This window comes from Lepisosteus platostomus, chromosome 2 (genome assembly GCF_059453375.1).
Source record: "Lepisosteus platostomus isolate fLepPlt1 chromosome 2, fLepPlt1.hap1, whole genome shotgun sequence".
Classification (NCBI taxonomy): Eukaryota; Metazoa; Chordata; class Actinopteri; order Semionotiformes; family Lepisosteidae; genus Lepisosteus; species Lepisosteus platostomus.
The window spans coordinates 74,228,891-74,255,411 of NC_142612.1; the positions used below are offsets into that span (position 1 = coordinate 74,228,891).

At 37.4% G+C, this 26,521-nt stretch overlaps 1 protein-coding gene across 6 annotated transcripts in view; it reads right to left on the reverse strand.

Annotated features, from left to right (window-relative positions):
* Window positions 1-7,310: 7,310 nt before the first annotated feature.
* dock10 (dedicator of cytokinesis 10) overlaps window positions 7,311-26,521 on the reverse strand; it is a 104,314-nt gene continuing 85,103 nt past the window's right edge. For 3 of the 6 annotated variants that reach the window (XM_088618051.1, XM_088618032.1, XM_088618058.1), the window contains exons 39-57: window positions 25,894-25,992; window positions 24,956-25,080; window positions 24,518-24,633; window positions 23,781-23,918; window positions 22,995-23,177; window positions 21,995-22,105; window positions 21,213-21,428; window positions 20,266-20,323; window positions 19,661-19,759; window positions 18,412-18,518; window positions 18,145-18,267; window positions 17,774-17,887; window positions 14,276-14,422; window positions 13,482-13,692; window positions 12,477-12,667; window positions 11,024-11,124; window positions 10,286-10,424; window positions 9,401-9,476; window positions 7,311-7,972 (exon numbers count right to left, since the gene is read on the reverse strand). In XM_088618051.1, the coding sequence (XP_088474177.1) occupies window positions 7,902-7,972; window positions 9,401-9,476; window positions 10,286-10,424; window positions 11,024-11,124; window positions 12,477-12,667; window positions 13,482-13,692; window positions 14,276-14,422; window positions 17,774-17,887; window positions 18,145-18,267; window positions 18,412-18,518; window positions 19,661-19,759; window positions 20,266-20,323; window positions 21,213-21,428; window positions 21,995-22,105; window positions 22,995-23,177; window positions 23,781-23,918; window positions 24,518-24,633; window positions 24,956-25,080; window positions 25,894-25,992 (2,425 nt within the window). In that variant the 3' untranslated portion in view covers window positions 7,311-7,901. The remainder of the gene's footprint in view (window positions 7,973-9,400; window positions 9,477-10,285; window positions 10,425-11,023; window positions 11,125-12,476; window positions 12,668-13,481; window positions 13,693-14,275; window positions 14,423-17,773; window positions 17,888-18,144; window positions 18,268-18,411; window positions 18,519-19,660; window positions 19,760-20,265; window positions 20,324-21,212; window positions 21,429-21,994; window positions 22,106-22,994; window positions 23,178-23,780; window positions 23,919-24,517; window positions 24,634-24,955; window positions 25,081-25,893; window positions 25,993-26,521) is intronic. The other 3 variants (XM_088618067.1, XM_088618077.1, XM_088618041.1) reach the window with 3 other exon arrangements.

Here is a 26,521-nt window from a genome sequence, read left to right on the forward strand (position 1 = left end):
GCACAGCCTTAGGGTTTCTGCTTTCACGTGAATTGTTAAATTCAAATTGAATTTAGTCACTGACTTTGTTCTTCTGCTTTAACTTTGAAGTGGAAATCACAGGCTACAACAGAAACTGCAAACACTTTCTCTCAAATTTAAATCCGCCTTCAACATCACATTTCCCTTTCACACTGCGGCAGCGCTGGCTGAGCAGTCGCGATTACAAACGCAAGCTGGGCGCGACAGAAGTGTCATTTCTCAAAAAAGGATAGAGAATATCTTAATAGAAAGCCCCCCAATGCAAGCAAAGATTTCTCTGTGATCTTTTGTTCTCAGTATTAATAGGATGGCTGTAAGCCTTTCTAATTACTGGTCTTTTGTAAACAGACAGCTAACAAAAAAGGAGTAGGTCTCATGTATCTTGACACTGAATGCTAAGTTAATCTTAAGAGTTACGAGCTCTTTATGTTTGCTCGCATTCAATACTTAATAGAGCGTTATACGAGTATATAGTCCAGTCTGATGGTGTAGGAAGAATTTTAAAGAGGTTACAAAGGATTAATGGAGAACTCAACTAGAGTCAGGTGAGTACCATAGTATACCGTTAGTAAATATGGTTTTGTGGCATTGGAAAGCACAAACATTATTTTCTTATTTACTGTAGTGTTGCTTTTACATCTGCTCTCTACAATCTTTGCTCTGCTCAGGCCTTGTGCCTAGTAACCAACACTCTCACTCTGCTTGCATAATCAGGCTCCCATACAGTATGTAGGGTCTGTCCTCTCTGATACTGTATCTTAACTAGCCCTGATGAGCTAAGCCAATTTGTATTCAGCACAATAAGCAGCATTCACAGATTACAGATATTGTCTTTTATTTACGATACATCCAGCACATTCATAACACTGTTCTAATTATTGGCAGTTTGTACGTCATGTAATCATTCGAGACTAAGCCAACCGTACATAAGCAGGGTTTTAATATGGTACTGGCATAATGAAGTGGGAGCCTCAGACTGGGTTCAAAAACATGGGCCTGCCCTTAATTATCAAACCTAACTTGTAGTTGACAAAACATTATAAACATCTATCGAAACCTGTATGTAAAAATACTTACTGGTTTTGATGCAGTTCCGTGTGATAAGTAGGCTTCAGCTGACCTGAGAGCTAAAATTGAAAAAAGACCTCCAGACCACAAGGTGCAAAGTTGCATTTGGTTTAAGGTTAGACTGTACATACTACCATCTTTGTTAAGCATTATTAAAACAAACAATATTGTTTTTTAAAAGGGATCATTCAGATGAAGACAAGACAAGGCGCCGTTTGCACTGCCCAGCTTCTAACAAAATAATGGTTCAATGAAACGAGAAGCTGTTTTTTAGGGTGCAAACTGAAGACCCAGAGGAATGGCTGCATGCCCTGCAAGTCTTTGATCAAGGAGATGCGGCTATTGCTTTCATCACGCTCCTTTGAAGTCACTGTTTGTAGCTGCATTATTTAGATATCATCGAATTTAAAGTCAAAAAGTGGATGGGAATCATTTAATGTTTAAAAACAACTACCAAGGCAAAGCAGAGCAGTCAACCAGAAAAAAATCTTATCATTAAAATATTGTTAGAAGCAAATTAAAAATATGCTTATTATTTCGCGATGACAGCTTACAGCCAGTGCAATGTACAGTACATTCAAGTACCAGGAAACCCACATTCACTTAATAGTATAATAACCTTCTACATTTACAGTATGGTTTAATGTCAATGAAGAAGACAATTGTAGCATAAAGCAGAATAAACAATGATCTCTGAAAAACAGGCAATGCTTGGTTATGATAGACACTTGGGAGTGTCTTCTTAAATATTAACCATAGGGACAAAAACCTGACTGTAGAGAGAAAGATTCAGAAAAACAGAACCAGCTGACTGTTAAAGCACACTAATAAACATCACTTGGATCTCCATGGTACTGAATAGCATAAAAGACTCAAACATTAGATGCTTGAGGTATATGTATAATCATTTTGTATAAACAAAGTTCTTCAGTTCGGGAACATTCTGAAGAACAGAACTAAACATTTTGACAATCAGCTGTATTTAGATTTAAAACATATCAAACAAGCCTAATGTTTGGAATGTTACATAGTTGCAGAGCATCATGAACATCTATCACCTTTGTTAGAAAACCACTGGGTCACATTAAGAACACAATTAAATATCTTAGTATCCTTAGTATAGAAAGGAGGACAGAAATGACCACCTAGGACATGAGTACAAAAATCACTGGTCTTACCTTAGTACACAAGGGGAATTCATAGGCATTTAACAGCTACCAGCAACACCTCAGTTAATAATCGATTGGTTTTATTGCACAAAGTTGCGTGCTTTGTAGGGCTGAGTTAGATCAAGGTTATTTTAAAAAATTCAAAAGAAAAACATCCCTTGATGGCTGAATCTTCATGCAACAACAATTTAAATGATCAAAGCTACACTTTCAGAAATACATGGCAACAAAAGAAGCCACAAACTCATCCACTAGGGGGCTTTTGGAGACTTTTACCTTGCAAATTCTTCACTTATAGGCACGGCTTTTGATTAAACTCATTTCAGCTGTCATTTTGATTATTCATTTTGCTGATAAAGGTAGTTGTTAGGGTAATTGCAGCTAAAGGCGGTTAATCGAAAGTAGTTGCAATAATAAACCAATTACATCAGATGTAATGGAATGATATAAACTCGCAGGCAAGCAATACTGTCTAATAAATCAGAGAATACAGCAATAATTTAATGCATTAAGTGGCTACTTAGTATTAATTAGGCAGTACCAACTTGCTGTATAACGGTAATAGAATCATTATTGTAACTATGAAAGCCATTCACAGATACAGTGATCTTTGCATTCATCCTCCTCAACTCATTATTTTAAGCAATTACATTATGGTTCAAAGATCTTAGTTTTAGTTTTTTTTCTTCTGCTTTGCAACATTTGCTTATTATTTTTTTTCCATATGAAGACATGTTTTTCAGTTAACTTATCCCTATTGAAGAGTTCTTACATGCAACAGTATCACATTGTCGCTTTAACTTTAAAGTTAGGTTTGAAATTTCGTCCTTGGTTTTGTGTCTTGTGATTTATTGATTTTACAAAAATATTTATTCTCAGTCTCATGATGAAGAGTGTTCTCACAAAGAAAGGCAATGTATTAGTAATCCATCAATATTAAATGAAAAATATTTACTGATTTACAGTGACTTTGCTGACCAGGACTATAGGATGATACAGCTTCTGGATACCCAGTAATATTTAAGACCGGTCTGGCAGTAAAATACTAACAGAAGATATGGAACAAATGCCAGCCTGTTTTCAATGCTCAGGAAGACACTCCTGACTTTTAGTTAAAGGTCAGCACTATTCTCTCACTACAAGTTGTTTGATATGCACCACAACCCCCTTTCATTTCTTCTTCAGGTCAGACACCCTCAAAGGATACTTCCATAATCTAACCGTGAGAGTATATTCTTCAGAGATCTCACTTTTGTGCTGGACTACCTAAGTTCTTTTTTTCTTTTTTAATAGTAGCTGTATAATTGTGAGATGATCAATTGCACAAGACCTGGTCAGGAACCTGGCTCCTGAATTCTGGACATACCGAAGTTTCTTCAGTGTACATATCGCTACATACAGCAGTGTAAATTTGTACATATATAGTATACTCGTATTTACGTTGAGGATGTGTTTCATCCATAAATAACGAGTATTTCTTCATGTCTGTAGCATTTGCAGGTACAATACTGGAGTACATTGTATCCCCAAGGCTTCTATGATCATTTTGGGTAACTGGACACTCTAGACACAGAAAAACTGGGGGACACTCTTTATTCATTTCATTTTTATAGACATGGGATACTCTTCCTTACTATATTTTATCTTTTACTTTGTTTTTTGAAAGATAATTTTTCGTTCTGTGTCCCAGCTGGGGCAAGACTTCCATCATTTTTCGAAACAACAACAAAGGCTTCTACAAAGGGCCTGGTTATAGAGCAGGACAGTTTGGATGGCTGGATGCCTTGCAAGCCAATTAAACTCAGGAGAAGTGGGTTCAAATTAATCTGAACCCATTAAGCAGGGGCTAATTGAAGCAGGTGCTTGCAGATCAGGGACCTTCAGGTATTAACGCACAAGAGCACAATGCAATACAGCTTGTTACATACATGAGAAAACACATGAAGTCACACGATTGAAGCTCTCTGGAGAGTCTCTGTGGATCTATGGATTTCAGTTCTTGGTATTAAATGGAAAAGTCAGTTGCTGTGCATTAGTTCCGAAGAATCATTTTCAGGTAAGCCACTGAAGAAAAAAAAATAACAAGAACCAGATGCACAGGTTTAATAATTACTAAGGTGTCGCGATGTATTATACTGTAAGTGTGGGTCCATTAATCTCTGTCTTTGCATGTGAGTTTAATACCAAAGACTTCCACATATTCTTCAAAGAGAAATGAGCTGAAAGGGGATAGCTGGTTCTTTCTCTGTTGTTCCACCGAACAGAAATAAGCAAATCTTTTGTTGCTGAATTTCCCAGAGGCTGACAGGACTATAAAGGCTGATTTCATCACATGGAGCCACTCCACACAGATCTTTCTATTGTGGGGGTGAAGGGCCGAGCAATTATCTATAATTACACTGATGTGCTTGCGCTGTCACCACACAAATGGAAAGGAAATTAACTGTGTGCACCGTGCAGCTGGGCAATCACATATCAGTAGATTTTCATTTCAGAGAAGCTGCTAAATCTGTTGAAGTTGTTTCTTCAAATGTGAATACAAATAGCCATTTGACAACAAAGGTGGCAAACCGCATTATGAGAGAGAAACAGGGAGAGAGGGTAGTTTTTTGTGTTCTGAAACAATGGAACACATAAAAATTCAGGGACTCTTATTGGAGCTCTTCAAGATAATGAGGAGCGGCATATCTCTCAAAGTTTTGCACACAGTGGTAAATGTAAAATTCACACCTACTGTACTTATCCATCTTCAGTTACACGCCTTTTCTGAACTCGGTTACACTTTAGGGCTCTTATCCAATCTACTGCGCTCCAACTGTCAGAACTGAACTGACGCAAAACCACTGTCTTAAAATGTAGAAAAGCTGACACTGATATCTTGAAAAGCTTGGATACAGTGCCTTGCGAAAGTATTCGGCCCCCTTGAACTTTTCAACCTTTTGCCACATTTCAGGCTTCAAACATAAAGATATAAATTTTTTATTTTATGTGAAGAATCACCAACAAGTGGGACACAATTGTGAAGTGGAACGAAATCTATTGGATTTTTGAAACTTTTTTAACTAATAAAAAAATGAAAAGTGGGGCGTGCAAAATTATTCGGCCCCCTTGCGTTAATACTTTGTAGAGCCACCTTTTGCTGCGATTACAGCTGCAAGTCGCTTGGGGTATGTCTCTATCAGTTTTGCACATCGAGAGACTGAAATTCTTGCCCATTCTTCCTTGCAAAACAGCTCGAGCTCAGTGAGGTTGGATGGAGAGCGTTTGTGAACAGCAGTTTTCAGCTCTTTCCACAGATTCTCGATTGGATTCAGGTCTGGACTTTGACTTGGCCATTCAAACACCTGGATATGTTTATTTGTGAACCATTCCTTTGTAGATTTTGCTGTATGTTTGGGATCATTGTCTTGTTGGAAGATAAATCTCCGTCCCAGTTTCAGGTCTTTTGCAGACTCCAACAGGTTTTCATCCAGAATGGTCCTGTATTTGGCTGCATCCATCTTCCCCTCAATTTTAACCATCTTCCCTGTCCCTGCTGAAAAAAAGCAGGCCCAAACCATGATGCTGCCACCACCATGTTTGACAGTGGGGATGGTGTGTTGAGGGTGATGAGCTGTGTTGCTTTTACGCCAAACATATCGTTTTGCATTGTGGCCAAAAAGTTCGATTTTGGTTTCATCTGACCAGAGCACCTTCTTCCACATGTTTGGGGTGTCTCCCAGGTGGCTTGTGGCAAACTTTAGATGAGACTTTTTATGGATATCTTTGAGAAATGGCTTTCTTCTTGCCACTCTTCCATAAAGGCCAGATTTGTGCAGTGTAAGACTGATTGTTGTCCTATGGACAGACTCTCCCACCTCAGCTGTAGTTCTCTGCAGTTCATCCAGAGTGATCATGGGCCTCTTGGCTGCATCTCTGATCAGTCTTCTCCTTGTCTGAGCTGAAAGTTTAGAGGGACGGCCAGGTCTTGGTAGATTTGCAGTGGTCTGATACTCCTTCCATTTCAAGATGATCGCTTGCACAGTGCTCCTTGGGATGTTTGAAGCTTGGGAAATCTTTTTGTATCCAAATCCGGCTTTAAACTTCTCCACAACAGTATTACGGACCTGCCTGGTGTGTTCCTTGGTCTTCATGATGCTCTCTGCACTTTCAACAGAACCTTGAGACTATCACAGAGCAGGTGCATTTATACAGAGACTTGATTACACACAGGTGGATTCTATTTATCACCATCAGTCATTTAGGACAACATTGGATCATTCAGAGATCCTCGCTGAACTTCTGGAGTGAGTTTGCTGCACTGAAAGTAAAGGGGCCGAATAATTTTGCACGCCCCACTTTTCATTTTTTTATTAGTTAAAAAAGTTTCAAAAATCCAATAGATTTCGTTCCACTTCACAATTGTGTCCCACTTGTTGGTGATTCTTCACATAAAATAAAAAATTTATATCTTTATGTTTGAAGCCTGAAATGTGGCAAAAGGTTGAAAAGTTCAAGGGGGCCGAATACTTTCGCAAGGCACTGTATGTAACATCCTGTATACAGTTCAGGTTTAAGTAATTGTAAATGGTCAGAGCTAATTAATCCTTATATCGTATAATTGACATTGACTTCTACTTGATGTTAAAAATCCTTATAAGAATTACACAGTATAGTTGATTACTAAGTAAAACATACTGGGGATTATGTAAATTATAATGGTCATTTAACTAGATCTTGGAAATCTCTTACATTGTGTGAGTTATTATTATGTATTTACAATTTGCGATGAAATCATGTGTTAACTACAGCATATTAAAAGTAGACAAGGTGGAATTAATTTGTTCTAAAATCCCTTCAGCTGCCAATATTTTCTCTCAGTAACTGCATACATTGGCCAAACTCCGAAGCTTAAGAAATTCTCCTATGGAAAAAGCAAAAAACATAAAACATGAAAAAACAAAGCATAGAATCATTTTTATAACTCATTTGTATGCAATGTTTGATTATGTTTCCAACCTGATGAATATATGACTCGACAGAAAGAGGGCAGTTACAAAACACAGTAATCTGTTTGTTACAGACTTAAACAAATTTTATTTAAATGTTATACATAAAATTTAGTGACTTCTTTTTTAAAATTTCTCGAAACCCAAATTTCATATTTTATATAAAAAGGAACAGAAAAAAATTAAATATTAATTCTTATTTACATTTTAAAACAGTACACAAAATCAAAAATCCATTATAAAACATTGACTTTCCATTTAAAATCTGTAACTGGGAGTTGTGGGTGTTAAGAAACAAGATAGCTCAGTCTGATGCTATACATTCACATGAAGTACACAGCCTGGTTAAGGCTCAACAACACTATCCTCAGGGGGCTGGGACAGGCAGAGGGAACGCCGACAGGGGCGCGGCCTGAAAAATCAACCAGTCTGGTATACAGACGTCATTCACATACTGTAACAGCAATCTTCAGCGAGTTCTGGATTTCCCTTGTGGTCTATTCCCTTATTTCCAGTTTGTAAATGTCACAGTTTTTTTTTTTTAAACTTCATTTTGAAAAGAATACTGTACAGGTTCAACAGCCATTCTTGGTTTCATCGCAGTCAGTCGGTTTTGGCTGTTTCGCTGGCTCCTTGCTGGCTCGAGGCCACGGTTTTACTGATTGCTCGAAAGACGTGATGACGCTCCATTCCTTGTTGTCTTGAGGTGTCCTCCCTGTACACAATCTTTAACAGAAACGGAAAAAAAAGTCTAAGCCAGGAGTATGGTTTACATTGCCCTGATACGATGCACGTATATCGTCCAGGGAGATTAACGGAAGTCTCTCGACAACATACATTCATAAAAAGCTAAATGCAAAATATTGCTGAACATTGAGCTCATTGCAGCATGATTCATTCACTCAGTAATGTGACTTTTTTAACCATGGCTTTCTGAATAACCATAAACGTCTTTAAATAACAAAGCAGCCGTTTCATAAGGAAACATGACTTTTTAACCACATAGTTACTGTAACAAAATACCCTGTTCTGTCCAGCTCCTAGGCAAAATGGAAGGAGCCTACCAGAGCCACAGTGGCTGATCTGGCCAGAGCTCATACCGATTTCTGTGGTGTTAAGCAGGACAGAGAGCACGTCACAATGCAGGGATCACCCCTCAGCACATAAGGAGCAGCACATAGACTCTCCCTGATAGTGCTCACATGAGATTCTCATGCCTGCTTTTTTATCTCAATCAGAGTGTTTCTTTTTCAATAGTAATTAAAAAATACTTAGCACACACCAGTAACTATATAGCTGAGGTGAATTGTTTTTTGCTTCAGTCACAGAAGACAGGGGTTTAAACCCATCTCAGTAGGATAAGTAGGGTATAAAACCACATCATTAGACGTATAGTAAATTATTTATTAATTACAGTAATTAACTACTTTGTGATAAGCTTCCTGTCATCTATAGACCTTTAGTGTATGATTTGCCTCCCCTAACACATACAACTGAATTAAATCAAAACATCAAACTCAGAGCTACAGTACATGTCAGATTTCATTCAAGAGGAACAAACCTCCAGCAAAACAAAATCCCAAATACTGGATTTATCATTTAGATTGTTGGGTGATCATGTTTTTGACTTAAAACAATTATTAATACCACAATCTGTTTTATGGTTATAAATAATTTCCTCCATTGACCCAAAATTACAGCTACAAAATAATGCAGGTCAAAGAGATAGTAGAATAAGAGACATTCAGTACAGTGTCACGCTATTCCCTAAAAACAGATGTCAGTGTCCTCCAAACTCCAGTATTAAAAGGCCACCCTCATATCAATTTACATAGCTCCAGGTAAAATCCTTGGGACATTTTTTTCTGTTCAAATTTTAAAAAATACAACTTAATTTTGTCTGTAAATCTGTAAAGCATGCAACTAAAACGTGATTCTGAAAGGATGGAACAAAATCAAAGCATAAAACAGACAAAACCAGTGCCCCGGTTTTGTTTGGCCACAGCCAAGGAAACAAAATGTTCGCTAGCGTTTACTAGATGGATTGGTAGATTTCTTAACTAAGGCAAACACAAAGGGACTGATGAGTACTTGCCAGGGAGGTATAACCAAGCACTGAGAACAGAGAACGGGAAGGAAGAAAACATGACATACCAGTTTTGGAAACTGTTGCGAGTGAGATATTAGAAAGAGATGAGCAGAAACTGGAAGAGATGGTGCCATAATGCAGCTAAGGAAGAAAAAAAGAAAGCAAAGGAAAACATTGGGAAAAGTGTGGATACAGGTCAGCTCTGCCTGCAGTCTTCAGGCAGGGAGACGTGACACAATCGTGTCTGATCTCAACGTATGCGCTCAGTTGTACCTTTGATTTCCCAAGAGTAGCAGGATCAAAAAATGAATATTATATGACTTCTTGTCAATATTGTTAGGGAAGCATGGTAAGTACGTATATATTAATATGTTAAATGAATCCTATTGGATGCTTCTATCTTGCAGTAAACCTAAAAAAAAGTGCAAACGTTATCACAAAAAGAAAATTCTCCTTATTTAAAATTAAAATAATAAGAAATTGCATGTTGAAACTTAATCAACTAAAGACAATTAAAACAGTAATCCAAAAAAGTGTGTTTTGTGTAACCATCTATTGTTTTAATTATCTGTTATGACACGTGTCCTTCAACTTGTACTAAGTGATCCCTTGAAAAGCTGTGGAAAATATCCTCGGTAAAAATCTGAAATAAATGGTCATTGTCAAATCGTTGTTGGGCATTACTCAGAAAATCATGACAATATAATAATGATTGTAATGAAACTGCTTTACCATTTAGACAGTATGGAATAAAGCAGACAGTAGCACCTGTTAAGAATGGATGCAAATGAGCCAGGGGATGGGTTTAGTGCAACCTGCTGTAGGCAACAGTGCAATCTGCTGGCATTGAACCTGAATTATGAGGTTAAATGTGTGTCCAGCTCAGTCATCCGGTACAGGAGTCTCTGACCCATCTGCAGTGAGACGTGCCAGGGAGAGAGACAGCTCACCTGCTCATTCATGATACTGGAGAGCTCACTCAGCATGTCTTTGTAGTGGGTCTTCATCTCCTCCTGGTACTCCAGCTGGTCCTCCTTAATCAAGCGCTCGTTCACCTCCAGAGCATGCCCGCATGCTTCTGCAAACTGCCTGCAGTAGCAAGAGGCACATCGCACGAGAGCGACAATCAAGTCTGATGTGCCATTACTTGACTCTGTTCAGTAATATGTATCTTTCCTCATTAATTATCCATTTCTTCAGCAAATGATGCTGCCCTGTACTGCAGAATGAGAAATGTTCTACACAGTACTCCCACCAAGAAGGGATATAAGGGCTACAGACCTTCAATTTATTCACTCAACTACATTTTTTAATCTCCATGGTAGAATGGAATGTAAAACAATAAATCAATCTGTAGACAGATCCAATCTCAAACTTCTAGGGTACTGAGTGTTCCAGAAATCATTCAGGTTTACATGACAAACTGAGAAAACTGAAAGGCGCCTCTGACATGGAAGACTCTATAAATAATGAACATTATGAGGAATTCAAATCTCTAGGTTGAAGCCATCTGCGGCAATGAAACAGGATATTTTCCCAAATGTGTTCTAAGCCTCTCCGTTTCTTGTCATCTGTTTCTGATGTGCAATTCTACTTGGTGACACATCTAGGTTAGCATTTCATGTTTGTCTTCTTTTAACTTTGAATTAAAATGACTCGCAGAAGAAGCAAATGACCACAAGCATTACCTGAAAATCTCTTTCAGGAGTTTCACTTGGTTGTCGGGATACTTCTTTGCATTCTTCTCCTCCAGGAAAGCTCTGGCGTACGCCATCGGGCCAGCATTGACCTGCAACATTGGAGATTTCATTCACCAGGAGGCCCAGTCAAGGGCAGCACGGTGGTGCAGTGGTCAGGGACAATCGCCGCACAGGGGCCCTGGGTTCAATTCCAGACCTGGGGAGCTATCAGCGCAGAGTGCCTATGTCCTTCCCATGTTCGAGTGAAACTATCAGTGCTCCGGTTTCCTCCCACAGCTCAAAAACATGCAGCTGGGTTAATTAGCCTCTGGGAGAATTGGTTGGTCCTGGGTGTGAGGATGTGCGTATGCATGTCTGTGTGAAGGACTACGCCCGTCCGGGCTGTACCCTGCCTTGTGCTCATTGCTTGCCAGGATAGACTCCCGCCCCCAGTGACTCCGATTTGGAAGAAGCAGTTAGAAAGTGGAGGGGTGCTGGATGGAGACCCTTCTGTCGACAATGCAGTGTAGCACAACACATTAGCTGTAGTAAAGCTGCTGGACGTTCAGTCATCATAAGCCATTTCTGTCATAAAAACGCAGAGCAGGCATTCCGAAACTCAAGCATATGTAATGTGGGCAGCCAATGAACATTAAAAGATACAGTGATTTGGACTGTCACTGCATAAAGGGTTTTGTTTTCCCTTTCCAGACCTTTGAATAAACTGTTCTGCACACATTACATCACATTCCTCTGGAAAGATTGAAATGTTTGCATGTTAATAAACTGACTGCTAATCACTAGTGCAATACTGCCTTAGAGGACGCTCCGAAAATGTAAAAAGAAAATTCTATTTCCGAGACCCTAGAGGATTAAGTTAATGGGGATATTGTCATAAACCTTAATCTGTGTGCTATTTATGAATGCCTATTGAAATTAATCCAGGATTACTTCAGCCTTTCTTTTGATATAATCATGTTTTAGAGTAAGAACGGTGAGCAAGCATAATCCAAATTAAAATCTTATGTGAAACATGGTCTTGGAATTGATTTATGGCTCTTTTGTAGAAAAGGATTAGGTTGCAAATCTTCTAAGACACGTCTCTGGATGTATGTTAGTAAGAGGCTCACTCAGTTCTACAACAGCACGGCAGCAACAGTAGCACAGCAATCAAAAAGACACCTGCTGTTATTCTTTCATTTGTGAAGTTTGCCTTTTAGAATTTCAAACAGCAACTTAAAATTTCAAAGCACAAGCACCATCTTAACAGACGCATTCCATTATTCTAATTTTTCAGGCAGAATTAAATCAAAGATGTGCTCTCTATTTCATTTCCTTCCATTCACAAGACATGACAGCAGATCTCATCTCAACTCCCAGACTAATGGAACAGCTGGAGGTTTCTCTGGCCCTGGGGGTCTGGACTGTGAAATGTACACACCTGGTGCTTTCAATACATTACCTTGACACTAACACTGCCCTGAAGTTTCAGCTGCAGCCTGATCATGTCCACCTCCTCCATGAAGCAGAGCTGGTTGAGCTCTGACACCTTCCGTGACATTTCATCAATGGCCACTTCAATTGGGTTGAGCTCTGTGCTTTGCTGGTCAACAACCTGGATACGTTTCTTCACATATGGAAATGTAGAGCTGGCTGCAAGGCAGACCAAAAAAATAAATAAATGATGAGCAACTTTATTTGCATAGAATACACAACCGTAGACCTCTAAATATTTGTTAAAGGGAAACCTGACATTCCCTAGTATTTCAAGACACAAATAGAAAAGACAGTTTTGTATTTTACAACAGGTGTAGGACACTGAACATTTAATAAAACTAAAAAAAAATGTATTTATGACCAAATAAGAAAAAAAAGGTTCAAATATTTAAATCCTCAGTGGAATGAATAAAGGCAGCCCTGTTGAATTCTGTAAAAACCCATGGTGAGAACACAATCTTCAGGACACAAGAAGAAACTGCATGGAGGTGTATTCAAAATCGAGAACTGGAGGTATGTCTTAAGCAAAGGGTTGTAGGAATATTCAATATGTTACACAGCAATGTTGTTAAAGTCGATGCTCTGGTTTCTTTAAAAAAACAACTGGTTGAGAATTTTGGTTCAATTAGCTATGAACTAGCAAACAAGCTTGAAGGGCCAGATGTAACCTTCCTTGTAATCGTATAAGACTGGCAAGCAGGATGTCCATTAGTAACTAAGCAATGGAGGATGGAGGACTCCAGCTGTTACCTTCTCACAGCACTCTAAAAAAGAGTATGATTTAGAATCACCCTGCAACTGGAGACGTTTACAAGGCATTATTGGCATTGTGGAATAAATCCAACCTACTGTGAAGTGAAAGGCAATCGTGAAGTAGTTTTCAAGAACCATTAATGGATACACATGACTCTGTAATCTGTTGTCTGGGATTATTCAGATAATATTTTCAAGAGGAAAACTATGGACGCACTTGTCAAGATAGTTCGTCTTTTGCACTGCTCTTCAACGTCCCCATGCTTTTTCCCGGACAGTGTGAAGGGAGTCTCAAACACAAAGCGTTTGATGTTGTGATGTCTCTCAAAGTCGGTCTTCTTTTCTTGAAGCTCTTTCTCATCAAAATATGGAGTTACGTACGTGACCTGGATATAGGCGTATTTTGGATCCAAATCCTTAGGGTTGACCTAAAACAACATAGAGATTGCAGAGAGAATAAAATTGAAATATATATTTTCCACACGATCCCACTCACTGTTTTATCATGATGATACAAGTGTGTTTAGTCAGTTACCATACAATGGATTTAAGATGGTAATAAGCTTTCAGATTCAAACATATAAACAGGAATCATTCACTGGCTGAGTCCAACCACCCGAGTATCTCACCAATGAAGTTGGTTTTGTCAAAGACACTGTTGTGAACACAAAAACAGCACGTAGACAAGCGAAGCCGAAACATATTTATCTGGAGAATGTCATCAAAATGAATAATTGATCCAATTCAAACATGAACTCATTAGAAAGGTCACTCCATCTAAAAACAGTTGAGAATTTATGGCTGTGAACAGAAGTGACCACAATCTTACAGTACTACACAGTGCACTTCATTCTCTGAACCTAAATAAAATGTATTGCTACTGGGTGTTATAACATTCTTCTGAGGAAATATTTAAGGTGATGCCCACAATAACAATGCACTATAAACAGCTAAACTTTACGTTATGTCTTTCCTGAAATAATAATTTAAAATAATTTGGTTTAAACGCACCTTGTTTGAATCCTGGATCATTTTTACATTGTCTGCTCCAAATTTATCGGAATACAGTTTTAGCAGCCTCTGGGATATTTCTGAAAGACCTGTCAGCTTGGGCTCTTTGTATATGAATTCTTTGCTCTCCTCTTCTTCAAAAAATCCCTGTAAAAGATAGATGGTTATATTATATTATGCTGTATTGTACTGTCTTTTCAAATAACCTTACATGTGAAGAGCCTGCAGTAATTGTAGATCTATCTTTGAAGATTGTTGTTAATATTTTAGCTTTCTGTCCACTGAAGGTGAATCTTACAACAAAAATGGTTTTCAGAAAATACAGTCAATTCTGGAGTGCTATCATTCAATGAAAATGCTGAAAAAATACGCAAAAAGAACAACTCTGCTTGATAGTGGGAAACTTGCATACCGAAAACTGAAAAGAACTGTGACAGAAAAGTGTCCTTCTCTTGTGTCTTTTTCTGAGATTAACTGCCTAATAAGGAAAAATCTTCCTACTAATGTATTCATTATCAAATCTGGGAGATCTCATGGAACAAAAACAAATCCAAATTTAACAATCATTTTGCCTTTATATTTTATTAAAGAAAAAGTGTTGTTGAGCAATTCATTATCAAATACTGAAATATTTTATTGTTTGGTAAAATAAAGCCACTAAAATAAGAATTCAAAATATCAATATCAATGACAGGGCTAATGAGGAAACTGCAAATACTTCTGGGTTTTGTAAGAATTTATGCATAAACACTAAAATGAATACCTGTCGAATACACTTAATAAAATAAATGAGAAAAAAAACAACCTAAAGACTTTAGGTTAAAAAACCTAAATAATGACCAATAATGTTATAGGGGTCACTGTGTTTGATATTTGTCAGGATCCCTAAACCCTTTTTTGCCCAAAGTGTCTGCTATAGCACCATTATCCATTAAGAAGCACCATTTAGAATCTTATAGAAATTCTTCTCGTTATTTAGTGAAATATAGGATATTATATCAATATTTTTGTTCATTCTTTTCTGTGAACCAAATAACCTATTTTAATGGAGGGTTATCTTTATTGTGATGGTTCTTGTTTTTGGTTTAATAGAAAATGTATAAGAAGCAAAAGGCCTGAGACTGTTAGAAGACTTTCTTAGTATATACTACCACCCTGTGGGGAATGAGGGTATTGTTGTGAACATGGCACACATAACATCTGTAAATCTGAGTAGTAAGGACAGCGGGGCCTTAATGCCCTTATTAAGATCACACTCAGATTTTGTAACACCCCCCAGATTAGCACAATATTGTGAAAAGATCTGTAATTTTGTTTGGGTTGGAACTATCAGCAGCAGGGTTTTAACTAGGTCCAGACCTCCATTTGACTTTTAAATGTAAGATTGAGCAAACCAGCAGGAATGACTCTGTGTGAAAATATTCCCGCAAGGGGAATTCAATACCCAATCAATATAAAAATAATTACAATGCAAGTGGATTTAAACTTAAGTTTTTATAACTGAAACGTGATTAAATGAACACAAACTTGTTACATACCGTGAGTATGCCTGACAGACTTCTACATTTTCAAATGAATAGTTTGGCCTAAATCATTAAATTTATTATAAGATGTTAAGTTCTCACGTTGACAATTTTCTCTGGGCATTGTGGACTTAGGTGTGACAAACAACACAGGTGTTAATGTCAAAGGGAATTATTTACAGCACATTAGATGTGGAATGGAAAGAAAACCTAATAATGAAAAGGAAGCAATTCCAAAAGCAGAAAGTCTCAGTATGTGAAGGCAAAATTACTGCAGTGTAATGGCAGACGAACACAGTTTTAAAACCTTTATGAAAAAATAGATTCTCTCAGCCACTTCTGCTACAATGTTAACCATATTGGTGTCATGTAATATTAAGCCAGGAAAGTTTGAAAGAGTTAAGATGACATTTGAATTCTATGGAAAGACCACGGAGAAGAATATAAGGGGATTTTGAGGGAATGTAAAATGTAAGTGTCTAAGATATTATATGTACACATAATTGCCTGAGATTACATATATATACACACGTGTGTATATATGTATATGGTATATAAAGAACAACTTTAGTGTACTTTAACGTATGACACCGACAGAAGCACGTTAGGAACATTATGCAACAGTAAAGCAAATGCAAGAGAAACGAAAAACTTACCACTGCCTTGAAAAAGACAAAAAAGGAAGAAAAGAGCAGACGACTGCATTAAAGAGGCTCAGACTAGAGCTTACCTAAAAGAAAAGTGCTTAAAACACACAAGAGCTCTTTGTGTTGTGCATGCCACTCTTGAATCACAGTCACTCTTTAAAGATGCTAATTGGCACATAACATGAAGTGCTTAGGGAATAATATACAGATACCAAAGGTAGGATACCAGTGACATTTTTTCACCTCTAACACCACTGATCCCCACTTCCAGTTGAATTTTACTAGGTCTGTCTTTTCTCATTATGTGTTCACACAGCAACCAAACCACAGAGTTTTGGGTTGAAACCTGGATGTAGAATATTACCCCACAAAGCTTAAAGCTAATACTGTTTTCTATCAATTCTTAGTGCAGTATAAATTCAGCAGACTACGAAGGGTTTACTCTCTTAGAATCAAGATCCCTTTACTGGGACCACCTGCATTTCATAACACTTGTAATACCGGCACATAGTGAACTGGTTTTTCAAAATGAGCTGCTGATGAACTGCTAAATGTTTAGCTATACTTTTACACAGCTAACAAAATTCAAAACAGCTAGTTAAAATGTTTTTTCTGTAGTTGCAACCTTGTGTAGTGATGTTTGGAAAAGGTTTTTTCAGGCATGTCTGTGTTATACTTCTCTAAAATGGGTGTTTCTTGTTAAATACACAACTATTTGTGCAAGAAAAATATTAAACAAAGTAAAAATCATATAAAGGAAATCGAAAAGCAATCACACTAACTTCAAGCAAGTGTACTTAAGCATATATTGCATATTACATTTGTATCATATACAGTACATTACATATTTTCTTTCCCACTTTATGTTAATGGTATCTTACTTTAAGTCTATGTATATTATTCTAAAAGAAAATGCAAACAAAAAAGAAAACACTCTGCAGAAATCCACAGAAGTAGAAGGCTTAAACTTAGAAATGTAACCAATGTATCCACAAAAGGCAACCACAATATTTTTATATAATCTAGAAACGCATGAACAATGAGAAAAAAAACCCAAGAGCAAAGAAGCTGTGTTCATTATATTCGACCTTAACTTTTCCTGACAACTGCTCAGTGGAAAGTATTAAAAATAATTTGAAAATAGTATACATTTCTCATGTGTCAGATTATAGAGACAGCCTGTCGTTTTGATAAAGGTGGCCAGCAGGTCATATTATCTACTGTCACAGATCTGATATCTTGCTCAGTGATCCTGGTGAGACTTTCCCTTTTAAGGTCAAAGTCACAATGAGTCTAGAGAGACAAAATATTGTATGATTACCGCTTACCTGACCATAAAAGGCAACTCGGTAGTATCTTCCGAACAGTCGTTTCTCAGAGTTCACCACTTCTGTCACCTTGAGATATGATCGATGGATGTCATAGTACAATTCTGACAGTCTCTGTGAAACAGGGACATGGAGAAGAGTTACTGAATAACTTAATCATTCATATTCAGTGCATTGGAATGAAGGAGGCATGTCTCCTTCTCCATGTTGCATAAAATATTAGGCTGCACATTCAAAAACACAAAACTCTTTTAGATTTCACTGATATGCAGCAACAGAGGACAGAGACAAGGACAAAACAAACTAGATTCTTTTTAATTTTCTTCTACATGAAAGACTATGAAACAGTGCCCGATCTGAAATCCGCTTACTTTGAAGTCCCTTCTCTTCTCAAACACAGCGATCACAGGCTTGCTGACGTCAGCGATGAGCTCGTGTCTCTCCGATTTCCAGAGGTAGTCGACACATAGCTCCAGCTGCTCCACGAGACTGTCCTGGGAAAGTCAGAGAGCACAGAACCAGCTTCAGTGTTCGAGAACATCAAAGGGCATATTCATGAAAAGGTACCTATCTCATCTCCACTGTACCCCCACCCTTCTTCCCTCACCTTGAGAAGAGCAGTGGACCCCATCTCTTACCTCAATATATGGAGTGTCTTGCATTCCTGTGTCTTCCTTCATGGCTCCTTCTTCTTTTACATTAGGGGTAATGCAGAGAAACGCTGCCCAGCCCATTGCAAAAGAAGCTGAAGTTTGGAACACAAGCATTTTAGAACATGCGCCTATCACTTGAAAAATACAAAAACAGCATCCATTTAAACCTAATTTGTTCAGCAAGTTCTTAGTAGTGTGTAAAAAGTAAAACAGTCCAGTCAGAGGAAAATTCTGCAGCCTGCAGTCCTTATCTGTCTGTATCCTGGTACTGTACCTGAGCCTTTTTTATCATCACTATGTAATTAATTATTACTCGAAGAATACATCTATGACATTGTTTGCTTATGGGATCGCACTATTACATATTTGAAAGTCTCTTTCAACTCAATTTAATATACCGGGTACCGCATAGTTAAGATAATGCAATTTATCATTAGTTCAGGTAATGGAAAATTACTCAGCGTGATTTATCTATTTTCGTTAAAGCAGAGTAAGTGCATTGATCTCCTTGTGACTTCCCTGCGATCCGTTTTTTCTGTAATTGCTTGGTTTATTCTAATGGAAACAGTTGAAAAGCTGAACAACTTGAACAGATATTTTATATGAAGGGGATACTGTGGCAATTGTAAAATATCCAAGAATTTAGTTTGGAAAGAATCCATATAGACACTGAATGTACTCAATACCAAAATAAAAATTAAGAAATGATATAAAGTGAGCCAAGACACTCCTACACAATAGTGTAACTTTTCCAGAAACAAAAAAAACATTCTTAAAGATTATTTTGCCAAAACACTGCTTTATTAAAAATAATGAGAAATTGTATGGACATACTTGTGAGCACAGCAAATGTGTGTATTAAGTTTCCATACAAATTCAACTATTTAATTGTAATCATTACTTTCATTGTTTGTTTACAACAGAGAGCATTGAATCAATTTAATATAGAGGAATAAATTAACACTCTGACACTGAAGTAAGGTGAATTAAACCTGTCATCAGTGATTATTTATCTGTTATCTATGGTAAGAAAGAGCACAAATAACAAATAATCTACAAGTTTGAAGTATCTCTTCTCTTTATGAGACCCACCTAAATAATAATGATTTTCAATGCCAAAGACATAGTTCAGCATCTTCACCCACTTCTTAATGTAACAACTACTAAAAATCCCTCCAATGAAATACAGTCACAGTGTAAGTTATACATTGATATGTGTGATTAAAACACTCACATTCTCCATCTCGAGATGTTAGTAAGTGGTTATAGTTAATAACATTTGCATCCTCTGCGAACACACTTGAGTTCCGTGCCTTTTCTGTTTTCCAGTAACCTGTGTTAAGGTAGGAGTTCAACAATTTACTGAGAGTGTCTTTAGGAATTAGAACATGCTTATAAACAAGTGTACTTTTTATGAATAGAAAAGGCATGCAAACGTTTGCAAGCGGCAGTGCAGAATAAAATATAAAATGAGCATAAAGGAATACCTGCATCAGGCAAAAGCAGTTTTGCAAATGTGAAGCATTATACATGGATATTCAATATTCTGCATCGTAGGAAGCATAATTACCTGTTCTTCCGTATCAGCTAATACACAAGATTAAGGGACTCAATCACTCCTCTGTCTGGGTATTCTGGATTTCATTATAATATATGGAAGGCAAATAATAACCCACTGATGCAGACTGTAGAATAGCCATGGATGTTACAGTTGAAAAAGCTGGGAGTTAGCGAAAGGCTCAGGATCTCAGTCGCTTCGATTTTTTGGTGTGGAAAGGATTTCAGTGCCTCATGCTCTCAGCAGCTGTACGATCAAACCATTTTTACCAAAATCCTTACCTCTCCTTTTCAAATATTCTGCGATGAGAGCAGCAATATGGATGTAACACATGGCAGCCTAGGAAAAAAGAAGTGATTAAGAATACTACAGAGTTTACACAGCTAACACCAAAACCACAACACTGGGAATATTCTGAGTTCAACAAGGCAAAATGCTTGTTTTCCTCCTTTTAATGTGTAATGAAAGCCATACGACATTTTTATCTGCTAGTACCTGAAATATAAAGATAATCTAGATGCTTTTGTGGCAATATATATAGATAGGACCACATCATTCTGTTGTTTGACATCATAAACGGAGGAATAGCATAATAATGCAAAGCATAATGAATTCATAACAGCAAAACTGTAAAAACTGCAGTCATACTTAAAGTGAGATTTAAACACAAATCCATAAATAGGGACTGGGAAATTCAATGTGCTTACATTTTAAGAAACCCTTGCAACTTATTATACAGTATAAAAAAGTATAATGTGAAATATTTTATGAAAATTGCACGAGTCTAAAAGTCTTGATAAGAATATGTATTTCAACATAGAGTTTGCTTATTATTGATAATGCAGTTTGAACAAAAGTAACTATTCATAATTCTATCCATAATTCATATTTCTGTTGACCATGTCAACTTCAGCAGATATACAGGTGATTCATACATGCTGTTAAATTCTGTTATTCCCACATTTCAAACTGCAAGACATGTTTGACCTAATGGAGCAAGAAAACCCTAATTGTTCTTAATTAATCCTAATAAGTGTTTAGTGTGCGCTCCTAGTTCTAATGACATTGCTGTACATTAATATCCCAGCCACTGCTCACTAAGCAGTTGACATAAGCATTGAGAGGCTGGCAAACATTGAGATATTTTAGGCTCTGAGACCAGACAAAGCTCTGGAATGTCTGCGCCCCTCTCGGTCATGGTCTGTGACCCACGGCTTCGCCAGCGCACCTCTGAGAGGTCTCCGTTCCTGACGTGGATCTTCGCCATGCTCTCCAGCCAGGTCCGGCGCAGCTCGGGCGTGCTGGCGTACGAGTTGGCCAGGCTGTACTGCAGGTCCACAAGCATCTCGGGGTCTTTCTCATGCTCCTTCATCTGCGACGTGGCCATCAGCACTGTCCTGATCCTCTTGGTCAAGTCCTTGACCTCAGCTGGGAATGAGGTGTTCTGAGGAAGCAGAGTGCAACATTAGGAGCAGGACCTTTTAGCGGGAAATCCACTTGTGCCACTTGTAACAGCGATAGCTTTCTAACCAGACACGTTCATTTTCAGTTTGAATCTCACTGAAATATGCATGCATGGCACGAAAGGAGATACATTTAAATCATTAAGGGCTTACAAATGCTTCTCTTCCTACCTAACACATACAAAGGAATGCAATTCTCACTGACTTTCAAACTAGATTAATCTCTAGGATACACTTTTATGGCAGGGCTAATATATGTGCATATTAAATTAGTCTTGTCAAACATCACTATCATTTGCACACTGATGCTGTCCTCACAAACTACTGGTAAATGGCAAAAAAGCAGAGACACACTAGTGCACTCCTCCTGTCAGAACACACCTTTTAACATTTTATTTGACTTATTCATCTTGGTTTGCTGAAGAGACCTGTACTGGTGTTAATCTACCACACATACAGTAACATAACCATAACCTATAACTATACAGAATACTGAAAATAGTGAAAAAAAGTGGAAAAAATAAATTATCAGAAAGAAAAGACTTACTTTTAAGGGCGCATCACCATTGGCAAAGTTATTTATTATGGCTAGAGACTGCTGAAAACGTGATCCTCCGATTCCTGCATCGGCTATCAGCTGGCTAACAGCTTTGATCAGCTATGATACGAGAGAGGAGAGAAGGAGCACAATGACACATTTCTGTTAGTCTTGCAAAAGGTCTCGCAAGGATCAAAAGACAAAGTTCTCTACAAGATGTTCAGAAATGATTCAGAGATAGGCAGCGCTGCAATGCGAGCTCTTAAAATACGGCAGAGATTATATCTGTGAGGCCGTCGTGTCTTATTCACAAAATGACTTGGTTTATTTGATCCTTAATGGAACACAATAGCAACTGGAATGCTAAAATAACCCAGTCAGCTTCCGTATTCATAGCGCAGTTTCACGATATTGTTGCATGGAAAAGGGTGATAAAAGCTTACACTGTCGCATTTTTTCCGTGTGTGTTGTCAAAAATATGAAAATTGTGAGCAACAAAACACACAGTTGCAGTGAGAACTTCTAACTTGTGAGATCTCAAGTCATTCTGTTCAATGCTCAGGATGACATAAACAGGCAATTTATGAAAATGAAATGAATTTATGGAAATGAAAATTAAAATTGATGAGAACCATTATTCACAGCATTGTAGACAGATGAGAGCTTAAATCAGTTAGCTGTAAAATCCATCTGTTATCCAAAGTGCACTAAGAATGTTGAGTATCACACTGAAACCTGCAATCCAGGCTCCCTCATCAATATCTGTTTTAAGCTATTGTCTCTAGTGGAAATCAATACATTTTAATTTGGGAATTAAGGAGTATCATTTGACCAGATGAAGAAGTCTCCTCTCTTTTGTTAAGCGTTTATCAGTTTCAAGGAAAGGAAGTTCCATTTCAGGTGATCTAGATTTAGAGCATTTGAAAAATTTATATTCAGTTTATTATATTCCAGGGAAGGATCTAGAATCATCAGCATTAGGATGGTATATTTCAATGCTAGCACTAACCTGCAAATGAGATCGCACGATGGACTTCCCCTTGGTGAATTCAAAGTTCTTCCTCATGAAGAAATAGAGCAGAGCAGACGCCTCGGTCTGTGTAGAACTGGACCTGTGGTTGCAGCACTTCAGAATCTCGTAGCACAACGACCCACAGAGGTCAGCTTTTCCTTGGAAGAAAGCTGAAGGAAACTATAGCGAAAAAGAAAAAAAAGTGATCACACTAGGTCTTAGATAGCTAGATAATACTTTATTAATCCCGTAGGGAAATTGATGTGTTACAGCAGTCCAGCCCAAGACAAGCAAAACAGACATCGGAATAGTTATAAAACAAAAGACAACAAAATAAATAAAAATAAATAAATACATAGGTGTGTGCAAAATGTGCTGATCATAGTCACTGTAAAAACAATAAAATATGTGCAAAATGTGCATAGGTTATGTTTCAGCTTTCATAAGCATCATAACTTTCAAATGACCAATTACTAGGCAACCAATATAACTACTGTATATGTCCACCAGCATCCTTTTGTATTCAAACACTTAAGAATATTGCCTGTTATTTCTATTCCAGTAATGACCCTTCTACAGGATCAAAGGAAAGTAAGATTTTAAAACTAAATGTGCAAACATTTAAAAAATGCAGATATTTTTAAATAGCAGTACATCAGTAAGCCCTTTTCTAACATGCTCTGAAATAAAGGGACAATTATAACTACAGTCCTAATGCCATGTGTTCAATGTCTGGAATATGTGTTTGAATAAGGATACAAAATGTATCAGAGAGTGAATCACCTTGTGGATGAAGAACCGCAAAGCTGCAAACACGTGTTTAAGCGCTGCGGTGGACTGATTGATTTGGAAGAACAGGAGATAGGTATCGAAGACCTTTCTCATCATGGAATTCTGGCCGTCATCCTGCTGCAGTTGTTTCTGAATAGAAATGATCAAATTAAAAAAAAACATCAATACTAAAATAATTCCCTATAGTTGTTACTGTATATTGTATAATGTATAATGTACTAATGTATAATGTAGTATAATGTATAATGTACAATGTACAGTGTGGGCCATACATACTGTAAGTATAATACATTGTAATTGGATTTTTAATTATATTTGCATTCGGTTTCAATGCTTTTTTCTTTTGCATACTCCAATTACTGTACATTATGATTCACTGTTTTTTATTTTCTAGTCTTACTACAGAACATTTATATAAGTAGTCTTAGCCAGAACTGATAATCTCACTGTTTCTTGCCCATCACCACGTTCATCATTAAATAACAAACTGTCCAGAATATTAGGGATTCCAAGCAATTAGGGTTGCAAAGACCAGTGTCATCTGAACACGAAATGCTGAAGTAGTATGGTATGAGCAAAAACAAAAGAAAAGAAAATAATACATTTAGATATGTGTTGATCACAAACATTGACAATCTGATTAACATGATGGTTCACCTGGTACAACACAAAAAACTACTTTCTTCTCCTACAGTCTACAGCTCAAATTCAATGTCAGTTTCATTTACCTTATGGTGCTGTGTAAAAAGTCCAAGTATATCCAGGACAGTAAGGCAGACTTCGGTGGCAACATTTGCTTCTATATCTGTAGGGTTTATGGAGTCTGTCTCAGCCATGTTGCTGTCTAAGAGCAAACACAGACATAAGATAACACATTTTAAGATAAATAATGGAAGTCAGTGGATGGCTGTTAAACACTGACTTTATATTTGAAAGAGCACACCATTTTTTTAATACTCACACAACTACAATAACTTTATACTGCATTTCACTCTATATAACGTGAATGCAGCCACGTTTCTCGCACCAGCGCGATACATTTTCCAATGGAGTAAAAACGTTTAAAAAGCTCTCCCCGTACTAAAATACAATTACCACTGAAGTCAGTCAAAGCCTGTTTGAAAACACTAGGTTCAAGCATCCACAGCAGGGCTGTGAAGACTTACTGGAATTTGCATTGGCATTTTCCATCATTTGCAGCAGTTTGGGGTTTGAAAGCGGATTCTTCCCTCGAATGATGGGCATGGTCTGGGAGCGCGCGTGTCTGTGGCCATCCTGACTCGAGTGCATCCTGATGATGTGGGGAGAACAAGCAGACAGCATCTCAACAACCACAGCCCTGTCAGAACTCCTGGCCCTCCAGAAACTCAGGAACACAGCAACTATTTAACAGGCATTTCAGAGGTTTTACTCTAAAGTAGTAATCATAATCTAAAACAATCCCCTCTAAAGACTTGTATCACTTTAAAAAGGAACATTGAAAGGCATAGTATTAAGGTATTCATTGAATAAGGGACACAACACACATTGTGGACAAGTCTGCTTCCTAAAATTGTTGTTTATTATCAGTTCTTAAGAGTTTTACAAACAAGAGAATGAATGTTTACTTAGGTGTACAAAACAAAGAAATCCCATGAATGACATGAGGAATGAGTGCTATTGTGTTATGTATAAAACAATGCTTTTTATATTAATGACAAAATGTTCTGACTGGGATATATAAATACAAATCACCTCAAGGTGAATCCCATTGTTTTAGTTGTAAATATACTGTATGGTTTATCAGTTATTGTATATAATTAACAAGTGCAGTAGAATTGTATTGTTTTTAAGATTTATCCTACACTACGTCATTAGCTAACAGACAAATGCAAGCACAGTAACCAGCTTTCAGGACAACAATCTTAATCAAAATCAGAGGACATACTGTATGAAAAAACTACGCTGACACATTAATAAAGCAATTCTATGTGGTGAAATTCATGACTGCGACACCCAAGCAGCAAATGCTTTATGAGCCTGTTCATTACATCATGTATCTAGTGGGTAGGTGTCCCTTCATCTATCGGATTTCAAACCCGGGCTCGGAACTGGATGTGTTTACCATTGTGAAAGAAGACCAGTAGCTTGAGAAGAGCTAGACCCTTTGAGAGTGCCATTGTTCTGGGTGGCCTGTGCGAGTTTAACTGCCGCAGCTAACTTCCTGTACACATTGAATGAAACCAACATAAAAAAAAATCAGGTGGAGGTTACTATTGTTATTATTAACTATTATCTACTACATGCGAGAGGAAGCAAAGCAGTAGGGGCAGTGTAGTATTGTGCAAGTAGTGTTAGTAATATCAGTGTGAATGATTAGAATTATTAGTAGCTAGTTTAGGAGTAGTGTAAAAAAAAGATTCTGAACTTTGCCTCCAACATCTCCTATATTATCTGTCTTTCAAGGTAATATCAACTTACAGGTAAAGCCATGAAGACTAATTGTGAGACAGCTAAATAAATTGTTTGATCTCTCTTCGTATCTAAATATAACTCCTGGGTAACCATACTTCTTCTGTAGAAATAAATGAAAAGAAATCTATATGAAGAGATATGAAAAGGTCTAGAAACATTATCAGTTAACATTTAGACAGTGAATATAATACTGTAGGTACTGGAGCATTAGCTCAGACAAAAACCACATCTCTATTAAAGTTAAATTACAATAATTAATTTGATGGAGCCCATTGTAC